The sequence below is a fragment of the Rhipicephalus sanguineus genome, chromosome 1, assembly GCF_013339695.2.
Source record: "Rhipicephalus sanguineus isolate Rsan-2018 chromosome 1, BIME_Rsan_1.4, whole genome shotgun sequence".
NCBI lineage: Eukaryota > Metazoa > Arthropoda > Arachnida > Ixodida > Ixodidae > Rhipicephalus > Rhipicephalus sanguineus.
Window position 1 is genome coordinate 303,714,315 of NC_051176.1, and position 21,194 is coordinate 303,735,508.

Consider the following 21,194-nt stretch of genomic DNA (forward strand, 5'->3'; position numbering starts at 1 on the left):
TTTCTTTCTTTCTTTCTTTCTTTCTTTCTTTCTTTCTTTCTTTCTTTCTTTCTTTCTTTCTTTCTTTCTTTCCGTCCGATCTATCTATCTATCTATCTATCTATCTATCTATCTATCTATCTATCTATCTATCTATCTATCTATCTATCTATCTATCTATCTATCTATCTATCTATCTATCTATCTATCTATCTATCTATCTATCTATCTATCTATCTGTCTGTCTGTCTGTCTGTCTGTCTGTCTGTCTGTCTGTCTGTCTGTCTGTCTGTCTGTCTGTCTGTCTGTCTGTCTGTCTAGCCGCCTACGTCTGGACGCTCTCATGGTCTCCTACTTAACTTGGTATATACCAAAATTGGCGTAGAATGACATAAGTGCGTGATGAACGCGATTCACAGGTCATTACATGAATAACGTGACTTGCCTGTCGCGTACGTCATGAAATCCTTTTCACCAGTCGCGTGTGGCACATACCTGCATACCGCCCCTCGTGGTATGTGGGTATGCGCCACAGGTGATTCACAGTTTATATATCAACCCTGGGACAACAGCAATAGACTTTGTTAATCTTAACGCGGCAGCGTTAAGGAGCCCGTATGTAGATAATGCGGTGCGCCGCCAGCGTTGTCCATGAACGAAACATTCTGATGTAAGCAAAAAATGAAAATTACGGTTCGAGAAGGAATCGCACCGCATTACATTATAGCCTCGTATTCTACCACAACATCGCACCGTGTGCACTTCGATGTCATGAAACTGACGTCTCTGCTAACGTGACTGCCGGTCGGCGTTGCGTGGGACGGTGAGCTATCCTCTGCACGCAAGTGTAGTCGGCGTGTCTGGTAAGCCCTCGATATACGCAAAACTACTCAATTTACACAATGACGTCGATCCATCTGGTAACGCTTGGCTCAAAGCGAAAAATCCTGCTTAGACTGCTACACGCTGACTGCTTCGCATGAAATCGATTCCCACAATGCATGGAATCTGTCGAATTTTTTTAGCTGATGGTCTCCGGTCAAAATGGTTTTTTCCTTTGTTTTCTTCCATTTTTGTTGTTTCATAAATGGTTGACTTAGTGTTCTAATATTCGTTAAGAACAACAGTTCACTCTAATTGACTCCGTGATCTCTAGTAGGAATTGAGTCTTTAAGCTCACGTGATCCGCCCGACTCGTCGCCAATCCTCCTGAGTGGGTAGGTGCCAGTTACCCTATGATAATCACGATCATCATCAGCAGCAGCAACAGGTGAAGCCAAGCCACTTCTCTTTATCAGCTGCCGGTGCTACAGTGGTTATACGGTGCTCGGCTGCGAACCCGAAAGTCGTGGATTCGACCCAGGCAGGGCAATCGTATGGTCTTATTTTTGATGGAGGCGAAATGGTAGAGACCGGTGTAATGATATGTGGGTGTAAGTTAAAGAACCTCAGTTGGTTGAAATTTCCGAAGCTCTCAACTACGGCGTGCCTCGTAATGGTGTCGTGCTTTTGGCACGTAAAACCTCAGAAATTATTATTATTACTCGCCCTCGACCCGTGCTCTGTTAATATAGTCATTCTCTCTTAGTGAGTGCATTCGATCCACGTTTGTGCATACTTTCATCATTGTCTCAGCAGTTGAGCCATGGTGCAACATGCATCACAAACTCGCACAACTTTTCACATTGCTAAACAAACGCGTCTCAATTGGATTAAAGAAAGATGTCATCGAAAGAATCGAACAGTATGAGAATAATTGCGCTAGTTCCCTCGCTACACGTTCAAAATTAACTTTTAGCAGTCCTAAATATTTCCATCATTCTTGGCAGATTTCAAGATTGAAATATTAAAACTAAAAGTTACTGAGACACGATCGCTTGTGCCCCGTGAATACACAATAACATAATAATAATAATAATAATAATAATAATAATAATAATAATAATAATAATAATCATAATAATAATAAGAAGAAGAAGAAGAAGAAGAAGAAGAATTGGTGGGCTTTTACTTCGGAAAAGCTAGATTGATTGTGAAAGATGCCGTAGTGGAGGGCTCCGGAAATTTCGATTACCTGCAGTTCTATAACGTGCACCTAAATCTAAGCACACGGGCCTCTAGCCTTTTGCCTTCATCGAAATACGACCGCCGCGGCTGGCATTCCATCCCGCGGCTTTCGGATCAAATACTGAATAAGAGAAGCTAAGTGACGTTGCACTATCATGAATAAATACGAAGTCTCCAAGGTATTATAAGCTACTCTAGTCCGGTCTACGGGTCTTCTATGTAAAAAGAGAGATCGTAAAGTTAAAAATTATCTACATCTCATTGCAAAATACGATTACAAAGGTGCAATCATACGTCATGATTCATTCCGAACATTAAGTTCACGTCGCAGTGGTCCGCCAGTAAGTGTTCCGCCCATAAAGATGCCCCAATCATCTCGAGATTTAAAAGTCCGCATTGTGCTCATTTCGTGCTCTTTGTACCATGAAATGCGACGGTCGTCATGCAAGTGGCTGCAATGTTCCTAATTGTCCCAAAAAGTACTAAATACCGGAAATGAAAAAGCGCTTGCCGATAGTGCACCCTGTAGCATCAGTATTAGCAATTCGGTTTTCTACATCCATTCCTAGCGTTCTCTTATTTACTTAGTTTTACTTTCAGGTAATGCACCTTAATGGTTTTCCCAAGGAACTCTGCTAACATATACCACAAAAACATCTTGTTGCTTCGCGCCGGCTCTGCGAAAAAATTCGGAAAGCAGCGCGCTGCTGCTGCATATCCCACCGCGACGGCCAAGAAAGAAGCGCAAGACATTCATTCACTGGAAGCAGTTTAATCACGAATACACATCTCGTGCGGAATGCTGCGAGCTGTCTGGCTCAGTATGTTTAGAAAAAATGTCAATGCATTGCCAGTCGTCACCTTCATGATAACGCCGACACACAGCGCTCTCGTGCTGATGTGAAGCGACAGTCTCAGGGTGTGTGCGTACTGTTTCTTTTTGATTCTCTTTTATTTAGTGCCGTGTTACTGCATACGTCATGGCGGCAGCTTTGAATTCTTTAAGGTGGATACGCCACGTGGTGCTGGTCACGGTAACTAAACCGCTGGCGTCCAGAAAAGGTACATATGAAATTTCCGGAGCCCTGCACTAAGGCGTTCCTCATAATCATATCGTGGTTTTGGGACGTAAAACCCCAACAACTATTAAAGAATTACCGCGTTCTTCTCTCCCCGTGCTGATTTCTAAGAGATGGAATTGTGGCCATGTCAGACGGCAATTTTACGAGCTTTGTACAGAAGATGCAGGGGGCCCATTAGGCGCTGTTGCGCATACGTCTCTATGCAAGATTTCGCGTGTAATCACGCTGCAAAGATTCTCAGTCATACGTATGATATATGAAAACTATAATTTCTTCAAATCAAAATTTAAAAAAAATGTTTTGGCTTTTATCAGAGAAACGTGTACCTGCAGGCATGCTGGCAACACTGCACGCATTTCTTCTACGTGCGCTGATTGTCAAACACGCTGCAAGTTGTCATCCATTTCTTTGACGTTGCTCTGATCACGCTGTCCTTTTCCAATATCACGCGTACAGAAAACGCGTACCAAACCAAACGTGCAGTGTTGCCAGAATCCCTGTCGAAATTGCTGCCAACACGCTTGCGGGTACACGTTTTTGTGATAAAAGCCAACACAATATTTTTGTTCTGATTTGAAGAAATTTTAGTTTTTATAATCGTATGCACGATTTGGAATGTTTTCAGCGTGATTAGACGCGAAATATTGCATGCAGACGAACGCACAACAGCGCCCAATGGGGCCCCCTGCGTCTTCTGTACAAAGCTCGTAAAAGTGCCATGTGACACGGCCTCAACTTCATCTCCGTCGAACTCCCTAACGAAGCTTTAGATTTATGGAGTTTAATGGAGTTCGCTGGTGCCTGTGTGACAGGGGTATTAAATTCACCACTCGCTGACAACGTTTTAGCTGTGTGAGTTGCTCGATGCATACAGTAACACGATGAGAAGATTACAGTAGCTAATACAGGTCTTGCAGATCTAAAATAGCGTCCCCGACGGTACGGTAATTCCGTACTTACCGTACCGTAAAACGCCAATGTTGAAATACTCTTATTATTGGCGAAACTCTCGCTAATGACATTGTTCCTGTGTCTCCTAAACAAATAAGCGACGTGGATGAGATATGGAGAAAGAAACCATTTTCTAGCCCTCGAAGTGGTTTACGGACCCTTTGAAGGCGGATACTACAACGTTCAAATCTGTACTCACAGCTCAGTAGTAGTTTCAGGTATGTGCTGGGGTAGCGCCGTGAGCCCTTTGTCGCGGCAGTCGACCACGCCGTCCATGCAGGTGCACGGAAATGGGCACGGGCTGGCGCGCTGGCAGCCTCCGGTGGCACCTGCGCCACATCGCGTCAGCCACTGGCTTCTTGCTAGGTGTCCATCTAGTGCTGCGGTTGTATTGCTTGGCGCACATACATGCATACGAACGTAGTACACACACACACACACACACACACACCTATCTATCTATCTATCTATCTATCTATCTATCTATCTATCTATCTATCTACTATCTATCTATCTATCGATCTATCTATCTATCTATCTATCTATCTATCTACTATCTATCTATAGCTATCTATCTATCTATCTATCTATCTATCGATCTATCTATCTATCCTATCTATCTATCTATCTATCTATCTATCTATCTATCTATCTATCTATCTATCTATCTATCTATCTATCTATCTATCTATCTATCTATCTATCTATCTATCTATCTATCTATCTATCTATCTATCTATCTATCTATCTATCTATCTATCTATCTATCTATCTATCTATCTATCTATCTATCTATCTATCTATCTATCTATCTATCTATCTATCTATCTATCTATCTATCTATCTATCTATCTATCTATCTATCTATCTATCTATCTATCTATCTATCTATCTATCTATCTATCTATCTATCTATCTATCTATCTATCTATCTATCCCGCCTACGTCTTGGTGAGGAACATAACAGGTCATGAGATGAGTGTGTTGACATGATGGTGCCCATGTAATTGCCTTTCTAATATCAGAGTGTGCATCACATGCAGAACTTTTAGCTGGGCTAGTTGGTGCATGTTACGGAAGGAACATAGCGCCAACGGGACGAACACAAGAAGTGACACAGACAAGCGCTTTTCCGTGTCACTTCTTGCGTTCGTCTCGTTGGCGCTTTATTCCTTCTGTAATGTGCATCACATGACGCGCGCGTATACACGAATGACAGGTTGCAACATGAATGATCATGACACGAATGTCATATATACACGCCGTGAAGGACAGAAATTAGATGATGCATACGTCATTAAGCCGTCGTGGTCGTTTTATTAACATGGTATATACCAGAATGTGAATGCCTGCATGACAAACATGCGCCGGTTAGTTACCTGTCATGACATAAATGGCATAACATGTAATATACAGCATGACACTTGTGAATGGCATGACATGCCTGTCATGTATGGTATATGATATGAATGGCATAAATGAAAGATGTCATTGCATCATTCCTTTAGCTGGGATGTATCAGTACGCATACACTGCATAAATGGCATGACATGACGTACCGTACAATGATATGTGCCGCATTAACTCGCACATAACTGACAATAGTTGGCCAAATGTCGCCTAATGTTGAGTAAGTATATCAGATTGTGCATGAATGCATGACAAATGTGCGGTTATGAATGGCATATAATGACACGAAAAAATACGTAAACAGGGGATGAGTGCTCAAGCCGACGTTTCGACAACGTGCCTGCCGGGGGCAAGTTATCTTTTCGTCCACTTTACTTTCCTCACGTTGACACCACAATTACTACAGATAACATTCCCTATACTTTCCTTGGCTTTCTTGTCTGTTAGTTCTAATTAATGTTGCGTCTAGCAAAGAAAAACGAGCCCTCAAAATTCCCCTTCTTTTGTTCATGTAATAACATGAATGACATGATACGTTATGAATGACATGATATGTTATGCATACCTTGCATATCATATACGATATGGGTTGAATGACACAAGCGAGTAGGTGTCATCGCGGTGATTTCCTTAGATGGGACACCTCAATATGCATAACATGACATACATGCAATAGAATGTGCCGCATTTTCTCTCATTCAACCAACACAGGTTGGCTGACTGTTTACTGCAGCACTTCCGAATAGGCTGGGTAGTGGACAACGTTGACTAGCACTGAACAATGTTCACTTACTGTCAGCTAAATGTAACTAGTGCTTGCTAATACGCATATGATAACCAGCTCTTCGCAGATTGCTTCGCGTAACATCGATTCTCCCTGTGCGTGGGATGTGCCGGAATTCTTTTTCAACCCAAGCTTCATTCCAGCAGTACATCCCGTGCACTGCTGGGATTTTCAGTGCCAAGACTTTAAATAACAGTGAAGCTTCGAAGTAGCGTCAACGCTTGAGCACATACTTGTCACGGTTTTGCCTCTTTTCCTTCATTAGTGCAAACAGCATGTTTATCCTTCAAGTTGCTTCGAAAAGTGCTTCGTACGGGTTCGCCAACCCGTCCGAAATGCGCGGTCCTTACCGTGGTCACAGATCATGTCGTCCTCGTGAAGCTCCGCGACCGCCTTGCCTTTGAGAGCGGCCGGCATGCTGCAGCGAGTGAAGAGGCCTAGCCGTGGGTGACGCCGCAACCAAGAGGCCAGCCAGGACAACCGGCAGTCGCACGACAATGGGTTTTCCGACAGCCGCCTGCACCAGTCATCCCACCTCACACAATCGTGCAACCTATGCCTAAATTAAATCATATGCTTTCACGACATGCTTATGAGGCATGCTGGGGCTCCGTATTAGTTATGGCCCCCAGGGGTTCTTTAATGTGCACCTAAGTATACATGGGCGTTCCCAGAGCATTGCGCCCCATCGACATTGGGACTCCGTACCGGGAATCGAACCCGCGTCCTCGAGCTTAGCAGCGGTTAAAACATTACAGGTTATCTTGTGGACTCAAAACTAAGGCAAACCCGCCATTGATTCCCCCGGCAAGTAAAATCCCACGTACAAATTTGTGGATGACTGTGGATAACTGAGGGAAAGACCCAATGATTTAAAAAAAATAAAATAAAGGAAAGGCCGGGAGGAGAGAGGCTGGCCGATACTAGCTGGCTACGCTGTGCCAGCAAAAGAGACGCTTTTCCTCCCCCATAATATTGCTGCATAACAGGTTGTTATGGAACGACGTCATACCTCGGAGCAAGAAGTATCTTTTGGGATCAACATAAGACGAGCACACAACAAGCCTTCTTTGAATGTGTCCCCTGGAACGCGTTCAATCAGACAGCTAAAGATTATGAAAAAGGATGAAGCGAGACCAGCCAAAAAAACAAATTGAACGACGGACATCGAGTTTGTAGAGCCAATACTGCAGTTATTTGGCGAGGCATAGTTCAAAACTTTTGAGTGAAGTTAAAACTGCGCGAAAAAGCGAGGGCAGAGGAAGGGAACGAGCAAGACACCCGCGGGCTTTCTGCAAATCCTGGGTTTTCAGCGCAGTTTTAACCTGACTCAGAGTATACAAACTAATTACTAGCCCACAAGAACTCCTACTGAAAGGATTTCTCTGGCTCAAAAAAAAAAAAATAAAGAAAGAAGACCACTCACACAACCCGCAGTTTCTTCATATTCTCGAACAGATCCTTCCCCAACGTCGTGAGGTTGTTCCGGTTCAGCGTCCTGAAAGGAGTGCGAAAAACCTGTTAATTGACAGAAAAACGGCGTACCAGAAGCCTTTTCAATTCGTATTCATATAGTAATTATAATTGTTGCATGCTGTTTCGAATCGGAGACGCAGCGCCACTGCAGCAATTGGTGGCGACTGCCGGCGAAGTCTCGGCTCCCTCCTCACAGCCGGTTTACAATGGCCTCCAGCAACACGTGTACACGGCGAAGGAAGTCTGCTTGTACAAACTATTGCGTGTGGCTTTGAAATAGCTGTAAGAACGCAGTCGCCGAGGTGCACATTTGGTTAGGCTGATTTGACATATATATTAGCGACCCTAAAGGCACGTTCACACCAAGCGCGCATCCGGAAATCGGATGCGGATTATCCGTAAAAGCGGAAAACCCGCGGCCGCTTGCGCGGATCACTCCCGGACCGATTTTCTCCGCGAGAAAAGTTAGCCACTTTGGCCGCAGCCAATCAGGGCCCGAGAAGCGCGCGCGCAGTATTGCGTAGTGCCGCAAGATGGTAACACGTCCGCCGTAGATTGGTGGATTGCTCCATCCCCGCGGCGGAGCGGGCAGAAGGCAACGCGGTCGGTCTGAACAGCCGCGCGGCCTCGCTGCCTCTCCGTGCCTTGAAAATTCGCTTGCCCGCTTGCGTGCTCCGCGTTCGGTGTTAAGGGACCAAGAAACCACATGGTGAAGCGCCCGTCCTGTATTCTTCAAGTGATGTGTCCGTTTTCTAGCGCTGCGGTGGCCGATTATGCTAGCCGTTCTAGTTATACGCACTCGAGCCGGCTACATGTATTCTATACTGACTGTCGAAAGCGCCTACTTCTGTGCGTGCATGGACCGACTGTCTTTTTTCCCTGCTATTTATCGGCGCAGAATGAAAATTGCGCAACCTTATTGGCTCTGCAAGCTGGAACGTCGTGGCTGGTGCAAGCACGTCGTGGTACTGACCCTCTTTGTAAAGAGACACATATCGTGTAAGGGCCTGCAGTGCGCTTGGCAAAAGCCATCGGCACACCCTACGCTGCACACGAAATCAGTCAGCGAACTATTATCGAGTAAGAATGGACGTCAGTTCACACTGTGCGATAATATTTTATTGCGATAGCAATTATATGGACAATCTCGGCTGGTTTTTGCCGTCGCCGCCATGTCCCATATATATATAAGCCACAAAGAAAAACAATTCAGGAGAAAAATGTTCTCCGTACGCGCGGCGTTTAACGACTCGGTCCCGGAGCACACGTCCTTCAGCATACCAACGGCGAGCTATTTATATACACCATGTACCGCTGGCGGTACGCACAGCTCGGAAGCGCTTCAGCATGTTCTCTTCATCCCTATCGAGATGGCGCGAAGGGCGTGCTTGAAAGGCCGTCGCCCAGCTCGTTGCGATGCGCGCGCGCCGCTTACTTCTACCATCAGTACTTTGCTCTAGAGGGCGTGGTCGCTCGTGCGCGCACGCTTATCTTGTGACGGGGGCGATTTGTACGTCTTGTGCACCCACCGCAAAGTTTGCGTTGGAGTGTACTAGAACAGAGGAGCGCTCGGAACGAGCTTCGAAAAGTGAATCCAAAACAGGGCCAAGCAGCTTGTGCCACTGCGATCTTTAACCTGCAATGTGTCGTCGTTCAATAGTTGCGCGTGGCTCCATCAAAGTGGTGCAGAGGTAGAATGCCCGCATCCCACTTAAAAGAACCGGGTTCGAGTTGCATCAGTAGATGGTGGGGTTTTATTTTTCGCCTCCCTTTTTTTTTCTTTGTTCCTTCTGTTTCTTAAAACTAGCTTCAGCTGCAACGTATTGCTACAAAAGTAACGTGAAATATCAAGTAAAATACAAGAAATTTGACAGTGAGCGTAATTAGTTGAGCGCCACCGCGCGAGAATCAACAAAAACGCAAAGTTCTGCCTTCGAGATTTTTTGCGAATAGGAGACTCGGCCTGCGTGTGTTCGATACGCTGCTCTCGGTTGCCGGACGCTGGCTCGCAGCAAAAGAAAAACTCAAAGTAGCCGACAGTCGGTCAGCAGGAAACGGCGAAAGTTTCAATACTGTGAAAATAGAGCCAGATCGTGGTGTGTCACGTTCAGCGGTAAAATTCCTTTTCCAGCACACATAGCACAGCACACATAGCAAACGGCAAGGGTAATGCGAGCTGCACTGGCAATGGAAAGACAGAAGCAAATGAGACAAAATTATACAAAAATTGATACAAGGTCCGCCATCTTGCGTGCCTACTCATCCACGTTTGGCAGGAAAGCCACTCCTCTCGAATGTAGGAGACGACGCGGCTCAGCGGCCCCGTGTGCTTTTTCTCGCTCGTTCACCGCGCGTCGAGAGCGGAAAGAAGCCTTTCGCTTCAAAGAAAGAAAAAAAAAGAGCAACTAGAACGAACAATCAATTTAGATGAAACTGGTTGTTCGATGGCAGTCACTATAGGCAGTAATATTTTTGCTTTAAATATCAAATCAGAAAACTCTACAATATACATCATTCTGGACAAATTAGGTTCGTCAAACGCTCGTTTCACGTCTTTGACGCAACACTTTAAAATATAAAGTACTCAAATATACTTTAAAAGAGTTGACTGTTTGGCGAGTTGGTGTTTGGACATATAAACCATCTTGAGTAGCGCGACGAGACAGGACAACATAAAGGAGCAGACGAGCAAAGGCGCGTGTGCTCATCTTCTCCTTTCTGTTGTCCTGTCGCGTTGCGCTGCTCAAGATGGTTTATATAAAATAGTGAACTCGAGAACACAATGAGCGCCAATAGTGCAAAAAATATCTGTGTTTAGTGTTTTATGATTAACGCAAGGTAATAACGACAACTTTACGCAGATATAGGTACATGTGGCGCAATAGAAACTGAGTAAGGATTCAAGCTTTTATACTGCCCAGTGGTCGGACTATATTCACACTCACAAGCGCACATGTTCATCTTTTTTTCCGGTCCAATTTTTGTCACCGGCTAGTCAGCCGTTACAAAGTGGGTGAGAAGCCATACATATCCCGAATGTTATAGCCAACCATATATTCGCGGAAATGCTGCCAATGAGATTTATAATTACTCTATATATAGTCAGATTTTGTGCGTGACGTGTACAGAGATTACCCCCCACGGTGGTCTAGTGATTACGCTGCTCGACTGCTGACCCGAAGGGATCGAATCCCGGGGGCCGCATTTCGATGGATGCGAAATGCCAGTGTACTTAGATTTAGCTGCACACCAGACGGTCAGAATTTCGGGACCCTCCACTACAGCGTCCCTCATAATCATATCGTGGTTGGGACATAAAACCCAAATAATAATAATAATAATAATATCTGGGGTTTAACGTCCCAAAACCACGATATGATTATGAGAGACGCCGTAGTGGAAGGCTCCGGAAATTTTGACCACCTGGAGTTCTTTAACGCGCACCTAAATCTAAGCACACAGGCCTCAAACATTTTCGCCTCCATCGAAAATGCAGCCGCCGCGGCCGGGATTCGATCCCGCGACCTACGGGTAAGCAGCCGAGCGCCATAACCACTACACCACCGTGGCGGGGCAACCCGCTGCATGGGAACAGTGGTAAAACCCCAACAAGTATATTATACCAGGTGTTCAAAGCTAAGCTTTATGCTTACGTTAAAATTCAGCACTGCAGGAAGAATGTGAAAACCACCTTTGCAGATAGGTTATGTATCCAGGGGGGACACAAAGTGAGACAATAATTATCGCCAATTAAGTAAGGTTTAATAATGAACTTTTTAATGAGTGCCAGAAGCGGGCATGTTTGTATTGAAAAGTTGGAGGCAGTCGCGTTTCTACACATTTCCACTTGGAAGAATTCTTCTATATAGCACGTCTGTGCCCCGAAATATCCCGTTGCAAAGTTTAATTGCGGTTTGCATGATTACGCATGCAAGACGGTGAGGATCGGCGCAATGTTGCTCCCTGATGTGACGAGCAGTCATTGCTTGCTATCGCCAGCCGGTAGCAAAAGGGTAACCGTTATCATCTTCGCCTATGCCTTCGCCCCGTTGTCAGATTGAACGCCGCGGCACGCAACTGCCGCGGCGCATCGGGGAGGAGCTTTGTGTCAGTGCTCAGTCTTGCATGCGTAATCATGCAAACCGCTGTTAAACTTTGCAGCGGGATATCTCGGGGCACAGGCATGCTAGAAGAATTCTTCCATGTGGAACTGTGTAGAAATGCGATTGCCTCCAACTTTTCAGTGCAAACATGCCCGCTTGTTGCAGTCATTAAAAAGTTTATTATTTAATCTTAGTTAACTGGGCGGCTGACAGTGGTAATTATTGTCTCACTTTGTGTCCCCCCGGATAAAAAACTTATCTGAAAAGGTGGTTTTCACGTACCTCCCAGTGCTGAATTCTAAGGAAACCATAGGGCTTAATTTTGAACGCCCTGTATATGCATAGTGATGTGCTTTCTGGAACGTACTGTCGTACTGAAGCGCATTGAACTGCCGCAGAATTCGACCTGCAATGTCGATTTTAACGGCCGAAGAATGCACAGGTGCGGTCAAAAGTTCCCAGGCCTCGTTGCCATAGGATTACACGAGATAGTGGCCTGGAAACTTTTGACCACCCTGCACATACTCACCACGGTCATTCAAGCGTTTTGCTTCGAGTGCCACTGTTCTTTTAAAATTTTTTTGACGAGGCTGTGAGTTTATTTTCGGCTTTGAAAATACAAGCGGGTGAGAGAAAAATCTCGCGATTGACAACACGGCCAAGTATCCAGTTTAGTGATATGAAGATATGACACCGCCTTGTCCTTAACTCTCACTATGAAACGGGCCATGCAATGAGACAACACGCCCAGTCACGAAACATTGTTGCTTCCAGTGGCGTCGCTATAAAAGTAACGCTTTGTGTCTGACGTCTCCACAACTTACGTGAAATAGTTCGCATCAGTGACAACACAACTCTCCACCAAAGCACTGGCGCACTGCCGCCACGGCGGTCTGCTCTGGACAGCGGTGGCGCGGCGGTAGAGTTGCGGTGGCCGTGGTGGCGCCAGCGGCTTTTCCTCACAAGGATGCCGCACGTGAGCGCGCTTGGCGAATCGGGGCGTGACCCGCGAGTTCTATCGAATGCGCAACTCTGTTCCCCAAGGGGAACAGTAACTCTACTCCTGCGTACCGCGCTCGTCACGTCAAGAGAATTAAAGAAACACTGAAGCGGCTTTCAATTCTCGAGTTCATTGGTAATTCGGAACTTTTACCTCCTATAACATACATATGTAGATCTTTTTCGCGATATTTAATTAAATAACGGCGCATAAAGCGGACAAACTTTGGAAGCGGGAATGCCCATGGGCGCACGAGGAGCGTAGGAGAGGAGGACGGCAAAGAGAGGATGTGGCGTCATCGGGAGGGATGCGCAAGATCGCTGCATTGGTTTGCGTCTTTACCTGCTGCCAAGGGAAGCGCCAGTAGTGGGGTTCGCAGGGATTGCTCACCGCCGCACCGAGATTCGCTCACTTTGAGATTCTTGCGATAGCGAAGTTCGCCAGAGTGTTTCTACGGCCTCTGCCCATGCGCCGTGTTTAAGCGGGCTCACTGTGCCGAGTTCTGCGCGGAATTCGGCTGCAATAGCCCCTACGGTCACGATAAAGTCGCATTTCACAAATTCCCTCGTGATCAGAAGACGGCTGCAAAGTTGGTGACTGCTATTAAGAGCAAAATCTTCAAAACTACAAAAGCAAGTGCCCGAAGTATTTCCGAAGTGCGAATCCCGTCTCGAATGCAGTGCTTGACTATGAAGCCTGCGCGACTGAACCGCGACGCGGTTCCTTCTGTATATTCGCACAACCGCTACTGAGATTCGCCTTCACGAAAATAAAAAAAACGCCAGGCCTGCGCTGAAACAGCAGCACAGTCACAGCGAAAGCTGGAAGAGCGGCGTTGTAAGCTCTCTTGGGGCTCCAATACAAGTACACTAGAAAGATACCCACTACGCCATAAATCACAATTTTTGTGAAGTTGGGAAGCACCTACTAAGCCATTATTCGTCATTCTGCGGAGAAGCGAAGCACCAGCTACACGTCTGTAAGGCATTATGTACACTTTGTTGACGCGACGACTGATGACGATGAAGAATTATGGCTCAGCCCTTTGTAATGGGTTGGAAGCTTTAAACGGCCCACCAGTTATGTAATTTGCATTGGGTGACGCCCGCTCGCTATTTCCCTCTCCCGTCATGCTGTATAACATACGTTGACGTGGGAGAGAGACGGGGGGGGGGGCGAAGAACTTTACTGAGACCCCGAGGAAATGGATCATGCGGTTATGGGCTTCCTTGGCAACCAATACAAGTGCACCTGCGAGGAGCCCACTACGCTATAAATCAGTGTAATTTTACTGATACCCCGAGGAAATGGATCATGCGCTTACGGGCTTCCTTGGCAACCAATACAAGTGCACTTGCGAGGAACCCACTACGCTCTGAATAATTGTAATTTTTGAGAAGTAGGGCAGCAGGCACTGTGCCATTTTTCGTCATTTTACGGAGAGCAGTGGTACCTGCTAAACGCATGTAAGGCATTATGCGCAATTTGTTGATGCTGTGCCTGATGACGACGAATTATGGCAGAGCCCTTTATAATGGGTTGGAAGCATTTCACAACCTACTCGTTGCGCAAGTCGCATTGTGTGACGCCTGGTTACAGAATTCGCGTTGTGCGACGCTTGGTGCTTATTTTACTCTTCTACAACGCTATATTGCGTATGCTAATGTGGTTCCTTACCGACATGAAGCCTGTATAGGACCTTTTTGCAAAGCAGTTTCAAGCACCGGCATGGCTCAGAGGTTGAATACTGGGCTCCCACGCAGAGGGCCCAGGTTCGAACCCCGTTCCATCCTGGAATTTTTTCTTATTTAGTTTTTTTTCTTATTTCGAGCGATACTGGTTACGGACACCGGCGGCGGCGGCGGCGGCGGCGGACAACTACGGCGCCAAAAACGGCCGGTGAAATGATCTCATAACAGCTTTCGCTGTAAAACTGAGTTAACTCCAGCGGTTTTGCGTGGGGTGCGGAGATAGTTTAGGCGGGGCCCGCAACAGTGCAGCTCTTAGTGCCGCCTCGTTTCCGAAAACGCTGTTATTCGCGATGCGCGCTTGTCTCCATTTTGCTCGTGGTTTGTTCGAGGGCCGGCAACATATGTTGCCGCTTTGCGGTGGGCCTTCGGCGCTCTAACTATTTTGCTCGTGTCACTTTTAGAAATAGTGAAGCGACGGGTGCGCTTCTTTTTTAAACCAAAATTAGTGCTCCGTCAGAGCGGTATCTGTTAATGTTGAAGCAAAACTTCAAAAAGCAAAACCCTGGGAAATTTGCAAGGAATGCGCGACTCAAACTAAGGTCATCGCAGCCCCGAGCGGTCCACGGTGCGTTAGCCCGCTGCGCCACCAAATTTGAACAGTGGAACCGAAATGCTCCTTGACGTCACCACCGCGCACTACTGGACGGTCATGCGAGAGTACCTGCAGAATCTTTTCTCCACTTTGGCAAAGAGAAAGAAAAGGCTTTGCAGTGGGTACTTTAGGCAATATTTGCTGTGGCACGGTATTTATTTCTTTGCTGGCGGCGATGGCGTACGCGAGGAGATGCAAATTTTTACTTGGTGGTTAATGCGTACTACCGTTTAGATCGTAGTTATGCGGCGTTCCCGACAGGCACGCATTAACGAGGTTCCACTGTACGCACTTCCTGTCGGACTCGCACAGCCCTCCCCCATCCCCAACCCTCCGGCTCCTATCTCCATGTGCCAATCGCGCGAAGGAGACTGTCGGCTCGTTTCATCTCTGCTTAAGCCCCGTTCGTCGGCAGCGTTGCGCGGGGTGACGTAATCGCGATTTGGACTTGATAAGGAAGATCATGGCCAAGGCAAAAAATCGCCTGAAGTGAAGCAATTGCTATCGCAAAAAAAAAAAAAAAAGCAATACAGCTGCGGGCTAAGATCGCATGAAAGCACGGCAACAGCCTGAATTACGGCACATCCGATTATGGTGGCCACGTTTCTGTTTTCCGACATCGCGCGCCGAATCGAGTGGGACCCGTGCCGGTGTCGCGAATTTCGGTCGCCGCTATGCATTCGCTCTGAAAAGTTTTGTGATTCGGCTTTGTAGCAGAATATCCACATAAGCAGTGGTGTGGCTCGTAATTGCGAGCTGCAGCCCCGAAAAATATCGGTCGACTGCCTAAAACTTGATTCAGTAGTGCCCTCACCGGAAAAAAAAAACAAAAGAAAAAAAGCTTTCACTCGCTGTAAATGGGCCTGTTAGTTACGCTCGCTTTCGCTTGGAAATTTATTCTGTTCTTCACAGAGTCCTAAACAGCATCTTTAAAGCTCGGGATCACGGCGAGTGAACTCTCCGATAACCGCCAACAAGCATCGCCATCTTTTTTCTCGCCGATCGGGATGGCTTGCAAGATACCAGCCTTGTCGGCGACATCCGCTTCCTGATGAAACGATCGCGATCGCTTGCAAGATAACTCAAGCTCGTTACATCTACTACAACTAATCATGCTTGTTACTTGACACGCGGCGATAACAAAAACACCATATCGGGCTCTAACGCACGGCACGCGCGACAAATAATACAGAACTACACCGCGCAGTCACAGAACACCCTGACAACATTGCGCGATACGATGTGCCGTGGTTCATGGTTCTTGCATGCTACGCATTAGCCGGATTCTCTCCCACTCCACCACTCGGAAGGTGAGGAGAGCATCGAGATGCGCCCCTTCCCCGCAACCACCGTTCGATTTGAAAAGTGCGTTCACAAAATCTCGAGCCAGCGTTACCGCGACTTTCGTTCCCTTTCAATAAAGTTACTCTGGATTTTCCCTGATGGGAGCACGATTTCCCTGAGTTTTCCCTGAGTTTTTCCAGAATATCCAAAATCCCTGAGAATTCCCGGTTTTCCCGGTTTTCCCGGTCGGTAGACACCCTGTCACTGCCTGTGTGACAGGCCTGATAACAGCAAATTAGTGATTAGCCACGGATTGAAATATTTTCAACCTGTGTTTAACACGGGTGAAGGTTGCTTGTTGGGGCGCGCTTTCCTGTGCCGTGTCATCGGCGATGGCGGCATGTCCGGTCACCGCTCGCATACACACGCGCTACTGGCTCGAACGAGTACAGATGTACTACGTCCAGCTCATTGCGACACCGCCGTACTAACAACTATGCGTTTATTTTAAACGAAAAAACACTGACTACACGCTATCGCCTGCTCCTATGCGTAGCCAGCAGCCTTCGCGGCACCCCCGATGACGTCACGAAGCTTCGGCCAATAGTAGCGGCGGAGAGATTCGCGGCGCCGCCCGAGGCACGTGCTGCGCGCAAGGTCGATTCAAATAGGTCGCGAAGCTTCGGACGAAAAACGGTTCACAACCTATTGCCAACGACACCAGCAAGGGGAGTTATGGGTGCTGCGATTGAAGCACCACTATGTTTGGAGGGAACACTAATAGCGAAAAACCAAGTTTTATTCAAACGTAAAGCAATCTTTATGTTTTACAAATTACATTTATTTCCTGAACAATATTATTTAGGCGCAATGTGCCAAGAATGTACGACAGTGTTTAATTCTTACGAAAAACCTTTTTCTTAGCGCCCCCTGAAGAGAGGCGCACGTCATTGTCATTCAGTGCAGCCCTTGCGGTGCATGGAAAGGCGCGTTCGTAAGTTCGTCTGCGGCGACACGCCCCTTCAGATGTTCTGGTGTTTCGCACTTGCATGTGTTCTGTGAATTATTGCGGTGAGAATTTGATTTTGGTGTGCGCGAAGTTGCGAGGTGCGTTTCATCGTTGGTGAACGTGTTGGCTACGGTGTTCAACGGACAACGGCACGAGGCGGCTAACATTTCACGCCGAACGCTTTCCTCGGTACTCGGGGAAACGATGTGGTGTTCGAAGGATGCAATAGCAACACGCGTACGCCTGGCGAGCCCTCTCTTCTAGATAAGACACCGGGGCAACCGTTAGGATTAGTGTGCTTGCTGGATTTCCATGGATCAGTATTCCTGCTGCCCGGTTTCCTTCGTGAACACGCGGTGCCTACTATATTTCCTGTTATCGGTGAGCAGATCACTAAGTTATCTGTCGCGCTACAATCACTACAATTCGCATGTGTTGATACGTTACACGTAAGGTTAATTTATCGGAACAAAAGGCAAGACATAGTGCATGTAGTGTACGCACTTTTTGTACTTATTATGACATTTGTTGCTCATTGTGTAGGGTGTGTTAAATTGCGTTATTGTGATCATTCAATAAAACTGAAATATCATTATTTTGGCGTGACCAGGTGTCATTTCTTCTCGCTAGAACTGAAGCACACATGCAATGCGTTCTTTAAGTCCCCTGCGCATGTGCGAAGCAAATAAGCAACGCTGCAAACATGAGAGGTACGCTGCTGCCTAATTTATTCACGCTGTGGAAGATGACACAAACGCAGAATAAAAGCTCAAAGAATAAAGTTTCCTGGTAAAACCAAGGCGAATTGCACGACGGTACACTTAAACACCGCTGTTTAGTCACGGGTCGGTATTAGTTTAGCTAGCGTTGGCTTCAAGCGCATTCGCCAGGGGCTTGCCGGCTCGCCGTAGCGCGAGTCCTTAGCGATCAGGGGCCTAAGAAAAATAGTATGAGGTCAAATTTCGCGCTAGTGCTAACAAAATGACGTCACTTTTTTACCGGATACTGTGTCACATCCGCTTTATTTTTTGTTCCGCCGGAAGTGTTCCCTCCTCACACAGATGGCGCTAAGCCCCATGAGCAGCTGACGAGCAGCCATTTTCTGAACGTATGGGCTTCTATGGAAGCTTCGCTACCATTTACATTTACCTTGCTGCGCGTTTTTGCAAAAATACAAATGTTCGCGACAATTTATGCAAATTTTATAATATTAATAATAATAATAACTTCTTTATTTCCATCAGCGATGGAGGAGACTGCGGGTAAAAGTTGCTTGAAAACAAGCAACTTGACAGAGGCCCGCAGCCACCTCTACAATGCAGGCAACGATAGCACACATTCACAAAAACAAAAGAAAATCATACAGAACAGATATTCACAATACACATATGTCCAAACAATTTATACAATTTCATACAAAAAACAGCCACATCATTAAGAAAGAATGAAGGAAGCAATACTTTACTCTTATTTACTCTTCGAGAATGGATTGATGAAGTGTTCGCGCAGTGTTCGTGCAAAAGTTATCTGCAATTCAATGTGTAATTTATGAAATGAATTTAAAAGGGTTGGTAGCACGCATGATACCCTCTGCTTAAAATAATTTGCCCGCGCATTGACCACCTTCCACTGTTCTATGTAACGAGTGCCATATGAATGCGTGTTTTCAGCAAGATTAGATAAGTCATGGAAAAACTTTTTCTTTTATCTCTCGTTTAAACGCTAGACTTAACTTATAATTGTAAAGGTTAAACACGCGGATGATATTTACTTTCAAAAATAAATCTGAAGTATGGGAATTATAGGCTTATAGGCGTCGAAAGTTTTCGACGTGATTTTCGAGCTCGCCGCACGAAATTCCACAACGTGACAGGAAAACCTCATTCTTTTTTAAAAAGGACTTCAGTGTGTCTCTTTAAAGCGTGCGACAGTGACTCCGCTCCTTCTCGAAGGATTCCAGAAATTTTTTGCGGCAATCGATTCGTGAAGCAAAAACTTCGATACTGAGGTCATTCGATGGTTCTTTGGAAAAGTTGTTCAGGACCCCTTTAAGCAGGGGTCTCACACACGCGACCCGCGGCCCGCACATGACTCTCTTCGCCCCATGCATATTAAAAAGAAAAAAAAAATATTTGAATATGTATGTTCATGAGCTACGCAGGCATGACTGGTCTTAAGCATTTTTCTTTTCATGAGGCACCTCCTGCGGTCACCTTGTGTCGATACATAACCGTGCAACAAAAACTCACAGGGTCACTATGCATTCACCTGAGACGACGCGAAGGCGAAAGACATCTTTTCCTTCTCAGTCGATCTAGTGATCCTGCCTCGCCTTCCTACGAAAGTTTTCTGCACCCAACGTGGTTTTACATTGCCTCCAGGATTCAAGGCACCTCATCTTGTTTTGCACTGACTCCGTGATCGGCCCACCTTTTACAGAGTTACGATGTCATGCGATGACGTCATCATGCGAGGTTACGTCACAATGACGTCACGTGATGTCATTACGTGATGATTTTTTTGCATCACTCGTGTTGTCCCGACGCCGCGGGACGCCGACGGTCAATTTTCGCGTTCGATGAGGCATCTAGGGCTTTCTTTTCGCCTTAAAACTCAGAATCGGCGTCCAGATTTCAGTCATTTCGGACATCGGTATCGGCGTGTTTCAATCTAGGGGGGCTATTTTGTAAGCGTTCTCTGACAGAACGGAACGAAACGTCATCAAGAGGACGAGAGGGAGCCGCACGGGATTGGTCGAGGCTCGTCTGACGGCCAGACGTGAGAACAGAAACCAGAAACGGCAGTGCTGTCAGTCATTTTTGCACAGAACGGGCACAGAACGTGCGGAGGCTCCGTTCCGTCCGATAGAACGGATACAAAACGGTCTCCAGACGACTTAGATTGGATCGAAACGAAAGCGATGGGGCCGGAGAATCGAATTAGCCTGCTCTGTGTTTGGCTTACTGCAATCCCGCGCCGATAGTTTGCGAAAATCGCAACCAGCCCCCCGCCATAGAACGACTCGTCAAATTGCGACACGACCTAGCGTCCAATCGAGACATTAACACAAATAAATGGCTAAAGTCATCGCGCTCTTCAATTTCAAGCTTTGAAAAACAATGCTTGCCAATATTCAGATATATAACGATTCTGCATTCCCTCAGCTCGCCTACTGGCCGTTTGCTCCCTCTTGATGACGCCCTGTCACAAAACGCTTACAAAATAGCCCCCCTGGCCCCAAAAGGTATGACCCATATATGGGATACGGCCTTTCAAATGGCACCATTATCCCCCCACTTGCCTTCTTCACTGTCCTGGTTCTTGCAGGAGGCAATTTTCGGGACTGCGGCACGCTAGCTGGGGGTGAGTTTGAGACCCCTGCCTGAAAGGGACACTATATAAACTGAAGCGATGAACCAATTTAGACTGAGAAATCTTTTTTTTTTCAGAAATTTATTGTCGTTAATTTCGCCATCATAAGTTGATTAATGGAATAGAAAATGAAGGTCAAAGTCTCAGTTTTCAATTTTGCACCGAAATCTCCGGACATGGCTGTCAGTGTGACGTCACGGATTTCAAAGTGTTCTTTCGTGTTTTTTGGCACATTGGCTCAACAAAATTCTCTGAAACTTGGTATGCTAAGTCCCTGGCGCCCTCAGAGGACAATGTACTTCGTTTTTACCGATTAAGAAGTACCTAGGCCCTC

The 21,194-nt window shown here is 46.4% G+C and overlaps 1 protein-coding gene across 1 annotated transcript in view; it reads right to left on the reverse strand.

Moving 5' to 3' along the window:
* The window catches only part of LOC119379389 (protein slit), a 480,803-nt gene that overhangs the window by 147,362 nt on the left and 312,247 nt on the right, over window positions 1–21,194 (reverse strand). Inside the window, exons 7-9 of the mRNA XM_037648708.2 lie at window positions 7,700–7,771; window positions 6,624–6,790; window positions 4,279–4,408 (exon numbers count right to left, since the gene is read on the reverse strand). Coding sequence (XP_037504636.1) covers window positions 4,279–4,408; window positions 6,624–6,790; window positions 7,700–7,771 — 369 coding nt within the window. The remainder of the gene's footprint in view (window positions 1–4,278; window positions 4,409–6,623; window positions 6,791–7,699; window positions 7,772–21,194) is intronic.